The sequence below is a fragment of the Symphalangus syndactylus genome, chromosome 22 (genome assembly GCF_028878055.3).
Source record: "Symphalangus syndactylus isolate Jambi chromosome 22, NHGRI_mSymSyn1-v2.1_pri, whole genome shotgun sequence".
In the NCBI taxonomy this organism is placed as follows: domain Eukaryota; kingdom Metazoa; phylum Chordata; class Mammalia; order Primates; family Hylobatidae; genus Symphalangus; species Symphalangus syndactylus.
In genome coordinates this window covers 24,085,514-24,098,312 of record NC_072444.2, presented here as the reverse complement: position 1 = coordinate 24,098,312, position 12,799 = coordinate 24,085,514, and the positions used below count along the sequence as shown (strand labels likewise).

General features: G+C 48.5%; 1 protein-coding gene across 1 annotated transcript; it reads right to left on the bottom strand.

Moving 5' to 3' along the window:
- Positions 1 to 7,161: 7,161 nt before the first annotated feature.
- LOC129472236 (PRAME family member 5-like) lies at positions 7,162 to 11,397 on the bottom strand. The gene is made up of 3 exons (XM_055261650.2): positions 11,068 to 11,397; positions 9,820 to 10,398; positions 7,162 to 7,723 (listed from the first exon to the last, which is right to left on the bottom strand). The coding sequence occupies exons 1-3, from the start codon at positions 11,358 to 11,360 to the stop codon at positions 7,162 to 7,164; spliced, it is 1,434 nt and encodes a 477-aa protein (XP_055117625.1). The 5' UTR covers positions 11,361 to 11,397.
- Between the last annotated feature and the right edge of the window lie 1,402 nt (positions 11,398 to 12,799).

Below are 12,799 nucleotides of genomic sequence, written 5' to 3'. Positions count from 1 at the left end.
AAAGAAAGGCTTAATTATATCTGGTAGTCCTAAGGCTGGGCCTGACTTAAAGCTTCCTTGTGCTGTTTGAATGCTATTTCTGATTAGTTTCCGTAAGGAGGGGCTCTTTTTCTCCGATTCTGTGGCTTCATATAATGTCTTAGCCATCACTGAAAAATTTGGAATCCAGATGTGGCAGAATCCTGCTGCCGCTAAATGAAGGCGGCCAGCCCCTCCACACTTGTGGGTATAACTCATCAGGTGGGATGAGAGACTGAGAAAAGAAATAAGACACAGAGACGAAGTGTAGAGAGAGAACAGCGGGCTTCTATCCAGCAGAGAGTTGCCTGTGTTACTCTCTGACACTCCTCAGTGTTAAACAGTGGGAGAAAAAGCTGCCTGCAGTCTGGCCGGGTTGGATTGTGTGTCAGAAAGATGGACTGCATCAGATCTATAGGAGCTTGGGGCTTTGCCATATAAGAGGGAGTATGGTGTTTCCAGTTTCATTCTGTCGCCCAGGCTGGGGTGCAGTGGCTTGATCTTCGATCACTGCAACCTCCACCTCCTGCGTTCAAGCAATTCTCCTCCCTCGGTCTCTCCAGTAGCGGGGACTACAGGTATGCACCACCACGCCCAGTCAATTTTTGTATTTTTAATAGAGACAGGATTTCAACCATGTTTGCCATGCTTGTCTCAAACTCCTGACCTAAAGTGATCCACCCTCTTCAGCCTCCCAAAGTGCTGGGATTACAGATGTGAGCCACTGCGCCTGGCCAATTGCTGGACTTTCATGATACACATGGAGTATCCACAGTACCACAAGGGCTATTTTTTCCATAATCCAACTTATTTGTATTATTGGTAGCCAGTTATTGTTGACGTCCCCAAGTTAGGAATTTAGTGGCTATACTGATGATAAACATTCCCATGCATCATGTGGTCAACAGCATTTGCTACCAAGTGCCAGGTTCCATGCTCAGCAGTGGGACCACGGGATGATCGAGACAAAGTTCCTGACCTTTAGCAGCAATATCGAACAAGTGAGATTGTCAAGAAAGAAAAAATCCTTGTAAAACATACCATACCCCTACAATTCAGTCATCATGCTCCCAGGTATTTCACAAAATGAGTAAACCCACACCTGGATGTTTATAGCAGCTTTATTCATAATCGCCAAAACTTGGAAGCAAGAAAGATGCCCTTCGGTCGGTGACTGGAAAAACAAACTGTGATCCATCTGGTCAGTGAACTATTATGAAGCCATAAGAAGACACGAAATATTCCTAAATGCACGCTATTGTACAAGTGAAAGAAGGCAGTGTGAAAAGACTCATCCTGTTAGACATTCCGGAAAAGGCTTTTGCCTTTTTCTATGGAGACGGTAGAAAACCCAGTGGTTGCCAGGGGTTCGGAGTACAATGGGATGAACGGAAAGAGGACAGAGGACTTAGGGAAACAAAACTACTCTGCGTGATGCTATAATGGTGGATACATGTCATTATCCCTTTGTTAAAATCCACAGAATGAACAAAACCAGAAATGATCCCTCATGTAAACTATGGACATTGCCTTCCTTCTTTTCTTTTTCCTTTCCTTTCCTTTCCTTTCCTTTCCTTTCCTTTCCTTTCCTTTCCTTTCCTTTCCTTTCCTTTCCTTTCCTTTCCTTTCCTTTCCTTTCCCCCTCCCCTCCCCTCCCCTCCCCTCCCCTCCCCTCCCCTCCCCTCCCCTCCCCTCCCCTCCCCTCCCCTCCCCTCCCCTCCCTTCCCTTCGCTTCCCTTCGCTTCCCTTCGCTTCCTTTCCTTTCCTTTTTTTCTTTTTTTCTTTTTTCTCTGTTGCCCAGGCTGGAATCTAGTCGGCTAGCTGCAGACTCCCTGCCTCCGGCTCCCGTGATTCTCCTGCCCCGATTGCCGGCGCGCGCCACCACCGCTGCCTGCTTTTTCTCCTTTGGCTGGAGGCGCGGCTTCACCATGTTGGCCAGGCTGGTCTCCAGCTCCTGACCTCGAGTGCTCTGCTCGCCTCGGCCTCCCGACGTGCTGGGACTGCAGACGGAGTCGCGCTCACTCGGTGCTCGGTGTTGCCCGGGCTGGAGTGCGGTGGCGTGGTCTTGGCTGGCTGCAGCCTCCGCCTCCCAGCCGCCTGCCTTGGCCTCCCAGGGTGCTGGGATTGCAGCCCCTGCCTGGCCGCCGCCCCGTCTGGGAGGTGGGGAGCGTCTCTGCCCGGCCGCCCCGTCTAGGAAGTGAGGAGCGCCTCTGCCCGGCCACCCATCATCTGGGAACTGAGGAGCGCCTCTGCCCGGCCACCCATTGTCTGGGATGTGAGGAGCGCCTCTGCCCGGCCGCCCCGTCTAGGAAGTGAGGAGCGCCTCTGCCCGGCCACCCATCGTCTGGGAAGTGAGGAGCGCCTCTGCCCGGCCGCCCCATCTGGGATGTGGGGAGCGCCTCTGCCCGACTGCCCCGTCTGGAAGGTCTACCACAGAGGCCAGAAGCAATGTGGGGGCTGGACGTGGTGGCTCACGCCTGTAGTCCCAGCACTCTGGGAGACCGAGGCGGGTTGATCATTTCAGGCTAGGAGTTCGAGACCAGTCTGGCCAACATGGCGAATCATATGAAAAATACAACAGACAAACCAACCAACCAACCCGGTGACAACAAAACAGGTCTACCCTGGAGTCATACTCTAATTTTTTCTATTTTCCTCCCTTTCTGATCCTTTATCCCACTTTCTTTTTTCTTCCTCTTCCTTCTCCTTCTTCTTTGTCAAATAGAGGATTGAGTTATTATCACTGATCCATATAAAGTCCCTCTCTCATTTATTTTCTTTAATTCCCACTCCCCATTTCTATTCCCCCTCTTCCCATGTGCAACCTTCCTAATATGTTTGATACGCATCTTTTTGTTTGTATGTATTTTTAGAAAATGTTTATTGTTTTGTGTGCAAAAAAATTAATAAAAAAAAAAAAAATAAATAAATAAATAAATAAACTATGGACATTGGGTGACGATGATGTGTCCCTGTGGCTCATTGATTGTGATGAATGCTCTGCGCTGGTGTGGGTGCTGATCCCGTGGGGTTGCTGTATATTGAAGGAGGAAGGGGGTAGATGAGAACTCTGCACTTTCTGCTTAGTTTTTCTGTGAAGCTAAAACGGCTATAAAGAAAAAAAATAGGAGAGGCATGGTGGCTCACGCCTGTAGTCCTAGCACTTTGGGAGGCTGAGGCAGGTGGATCACCTGAGGTCAGGGTTTGGAGACCAGCCTGGCTCACATGGCCAAACCCCATCTCTACTAAAAAAATAAATAATAATAATAATAATAATAATACAAAAAAATAGCCAGGTGTGGTGGTGCATGCCTGTCATCCCAGATACTTGGGAGGCTGAGATAGCAGAATTGCTTGAACCCTGGAGGCAGAGGTTGCAGTGAGCCGAGATCGTACCACTGCACTCCAGCCTGGGTGACAGAGTGAGACTCCATCTCCAAAATAAATAAATAAACTCAAGGCTGGGTGCGGTGACTCACGCTTATAGGTGTGGTTGCAGTGAGGTGAGATCATGCCACTGTGCTCCAGCCTGGGCGACAGTGTGAGACTTCATCTCAAAAATAAATAACTAAGTAAATAAATAAACTCAAGGCTGGATGTGGCAGATCACACCTGTAATCCCAATATTTTGGGAGGCTGAGGCAGGTGGATCGCTTGAGCCCAGAAGCTCAAGACCCGTCTGGACAACGTGGTGAAACCTGGTCTCCACTAAAAATACAAAAATAAGCCAGGCATGATGGTGCCTGCCTGTTGTTCCGGCTGCTAGGGGGACTGAGGCAGGAAGATCACCTGAGCCTGGGAGGTCGAGGCTGCAGTGAGCCGTGATCATGCCACTGCACTCCAACCTGGATGACAGAGTCTTAAAATAAAATAAAATAAACTCAATATCTTTAAAAACTGTAATGTTTCCTTTCAAAGCTAAGATTGTATTATTCTAAATATATTTTAAATTAGAAAGGATAATTGTTAAGTGTCTTTAAAATGAGTTTTTAAAATCTCATTTGTTTTGAGATTCCAAACCAAGTTAAGTATTCTTTTCCCCACCACCTTGAGACGGAGTCTTGCTCTTTCACCCAGGCTGGAGTGCAGTGGCACAATCTCGGCTCAGTGCAACCTTCGCCTCCTGGGTTCAAGCGATTGTCCTGCCTCAGCCTCCTGAATAGCTGGGATTACAGGTGAATGCCACCTTGCCCAGCCAAATTTTTGTATTTTTAGTAGAGACAGGGTTTCACCATATTGGCCAGGCTAGTCTCAAACTCCTGACCTGAAGCGATCTGCCCGCCTTGGCCTCCCAAAGTGCTGTGACCATAGTCGTGAGACACCACACCTGGCCATAATAAATTTTATTTTTATTTCTTTTTATTTTATTATTATTTTTTGAGACGGAGTTTTGCTACTGTTGCCCAGGCTGGAGTGCAATGGCGCAATCTGAGCTCATCCCAACCTCCACCTCCCAGGTTCAAGCAGGTCTCTGGCCTCAGCCTCCTGAGTAGCTGGAATTACAGACATGCGCCACCACACCTGGCTAATTTTTTGTATTTTAAGTAGAGAAGGAATTTCTCCATGTTCGTCAGGCTGGTCTCAAACTCTCAACCTCAGGTGATCCACCTGCCTCGGCCTCCCAAAGTTCTGGGATTACAGGCATGAGCCACCGCACCTGGCTCATAATAGTAAATTTCTAAAAATACAATAAAATATAATCCTTGCAACACTAAATTACACCATCTGATCTGATCTACCAGCAGATGGCACCCGATACCTATGGATTGGAGATTTTGATCTTAAAATCATTAGGTATCAATCCAGCCCTGAACTGCCCACCCTGCCCCCTGCTGGCTCCTGGGGCTCTGCTGTTTGGGGGAATCACGATGAAATCTGTGGCGACTTGAAGAATCTGAGCCCCGTTGCCTGCCCTGGGTTCTTGTTGCCTCCCTGTTATTGGGAATAAGAGGTGAGATTGAAAGACGAAAAATGCTGGGACTTCTGCTGAGAAGAGAAAAAAGAACGAGATGTATTGATCTTACTCTACGCCAGGTCCCACGCCAAGCCCAAAACATGAACCATCTTATTGGATTCTACCAGGGTCCCATAAGCTGGTGGACATCATCATCCTCATTTTACAGGGAACCTGAGACTCTTGGCTGAGATCCCTGACAGCAGCACCAGCCCCTGAATCCTCAGCAGGATCCTTCACTTGGATGCCGGTTATGTAGGCTTCCTCAGCACAGGGAAGGTCACTCATCACCCACAGGCACTTGATCGTTCTTCACCCTTTGATGATGTGAGATTCCAGAACACGCTGCACTAGTCTCTTCTTGATGGGGAGGGGGCATTATGAGAAAATCTCTCATCATCTTACAGCTCCCCAAAAAGATGTAATATTTTATATGTGAGATTGAAATATTTACACAGTGTTACATGCCGGTATAGTTTTAGTATTTTACTTAAAGGGAATGTGGCTGTCTTTACTGGGTGCAATCAGTTTAATTCAAGAAGGGCTGCTGGTCATCAGTGGAACACAGAAGGGTTGATGCCACCCAGAGGCTCCAGTTAATGCACAATACGGACATCCCCTTCCAGGGCAGTGGGAATAGAGTGGCTCCTTGTGGAGCGAAGCTGACCTCCACCAACTAAGGCTTCCGGAACCATGTGGAGACTCACAAGGAGTGGCCGGGTCTCAGCTTCTGGCTAGCAGTGAAAGACCCTGAGAAGAAGGTGCTTTCCATGTGGATTGGCTCACTGGTCTTGCCCACTAATGTTCCATGCCCTGGGTGTCCACCTAGTGTGTATTAACCCACTGAACAGCCACAGAAACTAACAAGGAGGTAACAGATGTCTAAAGAGAAGTGAAGAACTGGAGGAGGCCGAGCGTGGTGGCTCAAAGCTATACTCCGTGCACTTTGTGAGGCCAAGCCAGGAGAATCACTTGGGCTCAGGAGTTCCAGATCATCCTGGGCAACAAAGCGAGACCTTGTGTGTACTAAAAACTGTACCCAGGCCTGGTGATTCACATGCCTGTAGTCCTAGCTACTCAGGAGGCTGAGGTGGGATGATCCCTTGAACCCAGGAAATTGAGGCTGCTGTGAGCCATGATTGCGCCACTGCACTCTAGCCTGGGTGACAGAGTGAGAACTTTAAAAAAAAAAAAAAAAAAAAAAAAGAGCAACACCTTTAAAAAACAAACAAACAAAGAGCCAGACACAGTGGCTCACAGCTTTAATCGCAGCACTTTGGGAAGATGAGTTGGGTGGATTACCTGAGGTCAGGAGTTTCAGACCAGCCTGACCAACATAGTGATGAAACCCTGTCTGAACTAAAAATACTAAAATCAGCTGGGCATGGTGGCACATGCCTGTAATCCCAGCTACTTGGGAGGCTGAGGCAGGAGAATCTCTTAAACCTTGGAGATGGAGGTTGCAGTGAGCAGAGATGTCACCAATGCACTCCACATTACAGCCTGGGCAACAAGAGTGAAACTCAGTCTCAAAAAAACGAATGGGAGGAAATTGATTAAAATAACCAAATTTCATTTAAATGCCTTATTTTTCTGGGGCTGCATCTTACTGATTGGACAACTCAGTGCCTTTTTGTTGTTGTTGTTCAATAACAAGATTCCTGAGGCTTAAACTGGAAAACAGGTTACTTGTTAATAGAGGACACCAGACAGTTTCCACTCAGTTTCCCTTTATTTCTTACTGCTTCTTTACAGCCATCCATGCAAGGGGAGCTCCCTCATGTATTCTCAAGCCTGAATTCTACTCTAGACATTCACATTCCCATGTTCCACTCTACAGGACACAGGTCCCCAAAGTCCTATTGAATCCGTGTAAACTTTTCCCCCAAGTACCATCAGCGTCATAACTCTCCCGCGGGGCAGGATACAGCTCCAGGCGTAAGTTGTTGAGTCTGATTGTGTGGCACAGCAGGTTCTCCAGGGTGGCCATGGAGATGGGATTTCCACAGAAGCTGAAGGTGGTGAGCTCTTTTTCCCCCCTGCTTGATTACCTTTCCTTTCCCACTTTCAGAGATGGTGTCTGAAACAGTGGCTTCTGTGCTCTCTTTAGGATATACCTAAGACCTAGGTTTTAGTTTCCATGTGTCCAGAAGGAAGCATTTGATATATCCGCCTAAATAGGCAGATATTCAACAGCAGCACTGATCTACCTCCAGGCCATAAAATGACCTGCTGCCACAGTCAGGGCAGCAGTCAGTACACAGCAAGATCCTCCTGGGGTGCCTTAAGTCCCTCACTCTCCCCATCAGGTCAGCCCTAAGTTGGGCAAATCTGCTCCAACAGAGGGTACCATCAGCGTCATAACTCTCCCGCGGGGCAGGATACAGCTCCAGGCATAAATTGTTGAGTCTGACTGTGTGGCACAGCATGTTGTCCAGGGTGGCCATGGAGATGGGATTTCCACAGAAGCTGAAGGTGGTGAGCTCAAAGCAGCGGCTTAGGGCAGGCAGGATGGCGTTGACTTGGGAGTCTGCGATGCCACAGTCATCTAAGTCCAGGTCCTCAAGGGTGGCTGCAACTTTTTCTAGGAGAACTTGGAGAGGCACAAGACTGAAATTGGCCAGTCTGATGCCACTCAGGTCCAGGATCTTTAGTTGACTGACGCTCGGGCACTGGGATAGATGCCTCAAGTCTGATTCCAAAAGCACACAGTTAGTTATTGTGAGGATCTTTAACGGGGTCTTCAGACAGCTGGGGAGAGAGAGCAAGAAGTTAGTTGTGGGGAATTGTAGGGGTCAGTTGAGGGTGGTGGGGACTGTCAAAGTGAAGGACAAAGACCATTTTGCCCAAGCCCAGGGTCATTCTGATTGTCTGATAGTCAACACTTAAGATGCTGCGTGACGAAGAGCTTTGCCACTGAGGTCAATTCCATTTTAGGCCTGGTGCAGTAGCTCACACCTGCAATCCCAGAACTTTGGGAGGCTTAGACTGGCAGATTACTTGATGTCAGGAGTTTGAGACCAGCCTGGCAATCATGCCAAAACCCCGTCTCTACTAAAAATGCAAAGATTAGCCAGGTGTCGTGGCACGTACCTGCAATTCCAGCTACTTGGGAGGCTGAGGCAGGAGAATCGCTTGAACCCAGGAGGTGGAGGTTGCAGTGAGCAGAGATCATGCCACTGCACTCCAGCCTGGGTCACAGAGCGAGACTCTGTATCAAAAAAACATATATATATATTTGAGCCTGTCTTTTCACCATCATCTATAGGAATGGATCAAGTTCACAGAGCCCCTAAAGCTCCCTTTCCTCATCTGTCAGGCAGAAAACCACATCTCTGGGCCACAGGAGCCCAGTGGAGATGCAGGCACAAGGGACAAATCCAAGCAGGATCCTGCTGCATCAGCTGAGGTGGGTGGGCTGCAGGCGTCCCTGACACGCCTGTATCATCAGCAAAGCATCTGTCACTTTCACCATTCTTTGTGCCTGCTCCCCGACCCTCTGTTTCAGAATCATGCATTTCCTACGTAATTAATTTACCTGGAGCTCAAAACAACCTATTACGACAGGGAATTAGAGATGGGATCATTTGTGTTCACCAAGCTGTGGGGCACAAAGCTTGTATTCTGCAATGTGCAGGTTTGCTGAGCATTCTGCTGTTCAGTGCCCACTTAGCTTCCCTACTTCCTATCATCTTCTGAAAAGTTAGCTTGTTGGCTGGGCACGGTGGCTCATGCCGATAATCCCAGCACTTTGGGAGGTCAAGGCAGGTGGATCACCTGAGGTCAGGAATTGGAGAATAGCCTGGCCGACATGGTGAAATCCTGTCTCTACTTAAAACATAAAAATTGACCGGGCGCGGCGGCTCACGCCTGTAATCCCAGCACTTTGGGAGGCCGAGGCGGGTGGATCACGAGGTCAGGCGATCGAGACCATCCTGGCTAACACAGTGAAACCCCGTCTCTACTAAAAATACGAAAAAAATTAGCCAGGCTTGGTGGTGGGCGCCTGTAGTCCCAGCTACTAGGGAGGCTGAGGCAGGAGAATGGCTTGAACCCGGGAGGCGGAGCTTGCAGTGAGCCGAGATCGTGCCACTGCACTCCAGCCTGGGCGACAGAGCGAGACTCCGTCTCAAATAAATAAATAAATAAATAATACAATACAATACAATACAATACAATACAATACAATACAATACAATACAATACAATAAAAATTAGCCAGGTGTGGTGGCCCATGCTTATAATCCCAGGTACTCGGGAGGCTGATGCAGGAGAATCACTTGAACCCGGGAGGCGGAGGTTGCAGTGAGCTGAGATGGTGGAACTGCACTCTAGCCTGGACCATAAAAGTGAAACTCCTTCTCCGAGAAAAAAAATTATCTTGTTTCTTTTAATTATGTATTCACTTCTGAAAGGGGTCTTGCTATGTTACCCAGACTGGTCTTATACTCCTAGGCTCAAGTTATCCTCTTGCCTCAGACTCCCAAAGGGGTACGATTACAGGCATGAGCCACCATCCCTGGCCTAGTTTCATCATCTTAACTTAGACATACATCCTCAGGAAGAATTCACAAAGGCACCCTCACTAGATCTGAACCCCCCAGTAGCTAGCTTCCTAGCATGGCAGCCTCTCTATAGCATCTACCCCAGCCGATCCATCTGCCTCTATTGGGATAATTGCGTGATACACATTTCAGGACAGGGCTGCCAAAAGGACAATGCGTGGACATTCTAGTGTCCTCTTCACTGTTACATCCTCATAGTCTGGCTCACAGTAGATGCCCACTAGCGTTTACTGTAACAGGCTCTGCTGTGGTCTGCAGAGAAAGCTCACCACTCTCCCTCACCTCAGCAGCTGGTCCAGGTGGCCTTCGAGGAAAGAAACAGAGTTCATATAAAGCTTCTGGAGGTAGTGCAGCTTGAGGAACTGAGTGGTGAATTGGGTAACAAACTCCTTCTGTTTTGAGGAAGTGTAGCGAGAGACATCCATGTGGGAGAGAACGAGCTTCTGAAGATTCCTCATCTGGCCCAGGTATGGGATAAACTGTGTCAGCATGGGCAGTATCCAATTGCAATTCACTTCCACCTCCTGGATACAGTCTAGGTTCACCATTTTCAGGATGTTTCTGAGATTGCGGAAGGGCGTTCCCAAAATTCTCAACTTCTTACAGCACAGGTGTAGTAAATCTTTCCTCTGCTTGACCCACAAAAGGAGGCAGGTGAGGTATGCATCCAGAGTCCTGTTCTTGAGCCAAAGGTCTATGAACACAGTCAAGGGCTGCTCTCCTCTCATCCTTGGACAGTCCGGCACTGGTTTTCTGTTCCTCATGGCAACGGGGAAGCACCCATGGGCCATAGCTTCAGAACAAACCATCCAGAAGTTGTCACAGACATCCTGTAAATCCAGCACTTGAAGTTTCCACCTCCTGTGGGAAAATAGAAGTGAGACTGAGAATTTAAGGACTCATTTCTGAACTTAAACTCCACATCCTGGATAGCAGCTCCTCCCCTCCCTGCTTCTTGTCCCTCTGTCTGACTTTTCTCCACCCTGCTTTCCCCTTGCATCCTGCCCACTTTCACAGTTTTTTTTTTTTTTTTTTTGAGACCAAGTCTCCCTCTGTTGCCCAGGCTGGAGTGCAGTGGTGCGATGTCAGCTCACTGCAACCTCCACTTCCCGGGTTCAAACGATTCTCCTGCCTCAACCTCGCAAGCAGCTGGGATTACAGGAGCCCACCACCATGCCCAGCTCATTTTTGTATTTTTAGTAGAGTTGGGGTTTACCATGTTGGACAGGCTGGTCTCAATCTCTTGACCTCAGCCTCCCAATGTGCTGGGATTACGTTGTGAGCCACTGTGCCCGGACCAGTTCTTACTTTTCATGGTGGCTTTCAGTGCCATTAGAGGAGAGCTTCCTGTTACCTCCATGGACCTTGCGTGGTGAGCAGTGCTTTCCCTGAGGAGCTGGGGAATGGCCAAGGCCTCTCAGCTTCCTCACCACCACCATCCCCCCTTGGGCCTCCTCTCTTCTCATGAGCCAGCTGTTCCTTCTCTTGGACACCTGGGCCCTTCCCAGCAGCACACCTGGGCCACCTCACCTGGGACGAACCCCGTGGGTAAGCAGTGCATCAAGCCCATCCAGCACAGCGTGGAAGGTGTCCAGACAAGGCATCTTCATCAGAGGGCTCAGAGGGAGGCGGCGGAAAGGCCAGGCCTGCACCATCAGCTTCAGGGCCTCATAGCGTCTCCTGTTGAAGGCCTCCAGGAAAAGTGGGGGGAAAAGTTCCGTGGGCAGCTCCTCCAGGGTGGAGATGGCCAAGGCCTGGTCCCTCAGCAGGCTCTGCCCCGCCAGCTCCAGGAGTCTGGGTGGAGTCCGGGTGCTCATCTTCATGAATCTGCAGGGAAAATTTCCAGAGGACAAACCCAGAGAAAAGGCATCACTCTCAGGCCAAGCCCATGCAATCTCATCTTCACCCAGGGCCAAAGTCACGGCTCTGGCAATGGTGAAAGAGTCCTCAGTTTACTCCAATTCTACGCTGTACTCAGTGGCCATTAAGCCAGCATTCTGCCTCTGTTGCATCAGTATGAGCGTCTCCCAAGCAGTGAGGAGGCAGGGCCACCACTAGCCCTTCCTTTGTATCCAGTGCTCATCCAGTGACTAGTGAGTATGGAGGAACCTGAAAGCTAACCCCTCCCACCGTTGGGGGAAATTACTAATTACTCAAGGTTCTAAAACAATGGGGATGGGAGTGTCACAGCCTACATGCCTACATTCTCAGTTCCTACAAATAAGCTGTTGGGAATATTCGTGGGGCATCCCTAGAATAGGTTCTATGTGTTTTCTTTTCATTATTTAAGCTTTCTTTCTCTTTCTTCTTTCCTTCTTTCCATTCCTCCCTCCCTTGTTTCTTTCTTTCTCCCTCTCTCTCCCTTCTTTCTTTCTTGTCTTCTTTCCCTCCCTCCCTTATTCTCTCTCTCTCTTTCTCTCTCTCTTTCTGACAGGGTCTTGCTCTGTCACCCAGCCTGGAGTGCAGTGGTGGGATCTCGGCTCAGTGCAGCCTTGACTTCCCAGGCTCAAAGGATTCTTCCTCCTCAGCCTCCCAAGTAACTGGGACCACAGTTATGCATCACCACACCCAACTAATCTTTTATTTTTTGACTTTTCGTAAAGACAGTGTATTTCGCTATGTTGTCCAAGCTGGTGGATCATCTGAGATCAGGAGTTCAAGACAAGCCTGGCCAACATGGTAAAACCCGACATCTACTAAGACAGCAAAAATTAGCCAGGTGCAGTGGTCTGTGCCTGTAGTCCAAGCTACTAGGGAGGCTGAGGCAGGAGGATCACTTGAACCCAGGAGGTAGAAGTTGCAGTGAGCTGAGATTATACCACTGCACTCCAGCCTGGGAAATAGGCTAGATTGAAAAGAGAGACAGAGAGAGAACTACATTTCCTTAGACTTCTTAATCTCTACCCAGTTAAACCTGATTGGATTTTTGGCTTTCTTCCAGATTAACTAATCGAATTAGATATTCACCCATCAAAATGAAAGATTTAGAGATAGGGTGAAAATCGGGACTCATTCACTGATTCCCTCTACGAACATGGAGTTTGACTAATACGTGTCCTTCATAGTCCTGAGTGTGAGATAGGGAAGGGTTGAATCTCTTCCTGATATTAGACAGAAAGGAAAAAACTTGCAAGTATCTTTGTTGAGGGATCCTTGGCCACATCAAATTTATCCAAATATTTCAGAGTTAAAAGAGTTTTACAAAGACAGAGATGACAGTCCCTAAGAAAACACAATAGAAATCTTCATGTATCCAATGATC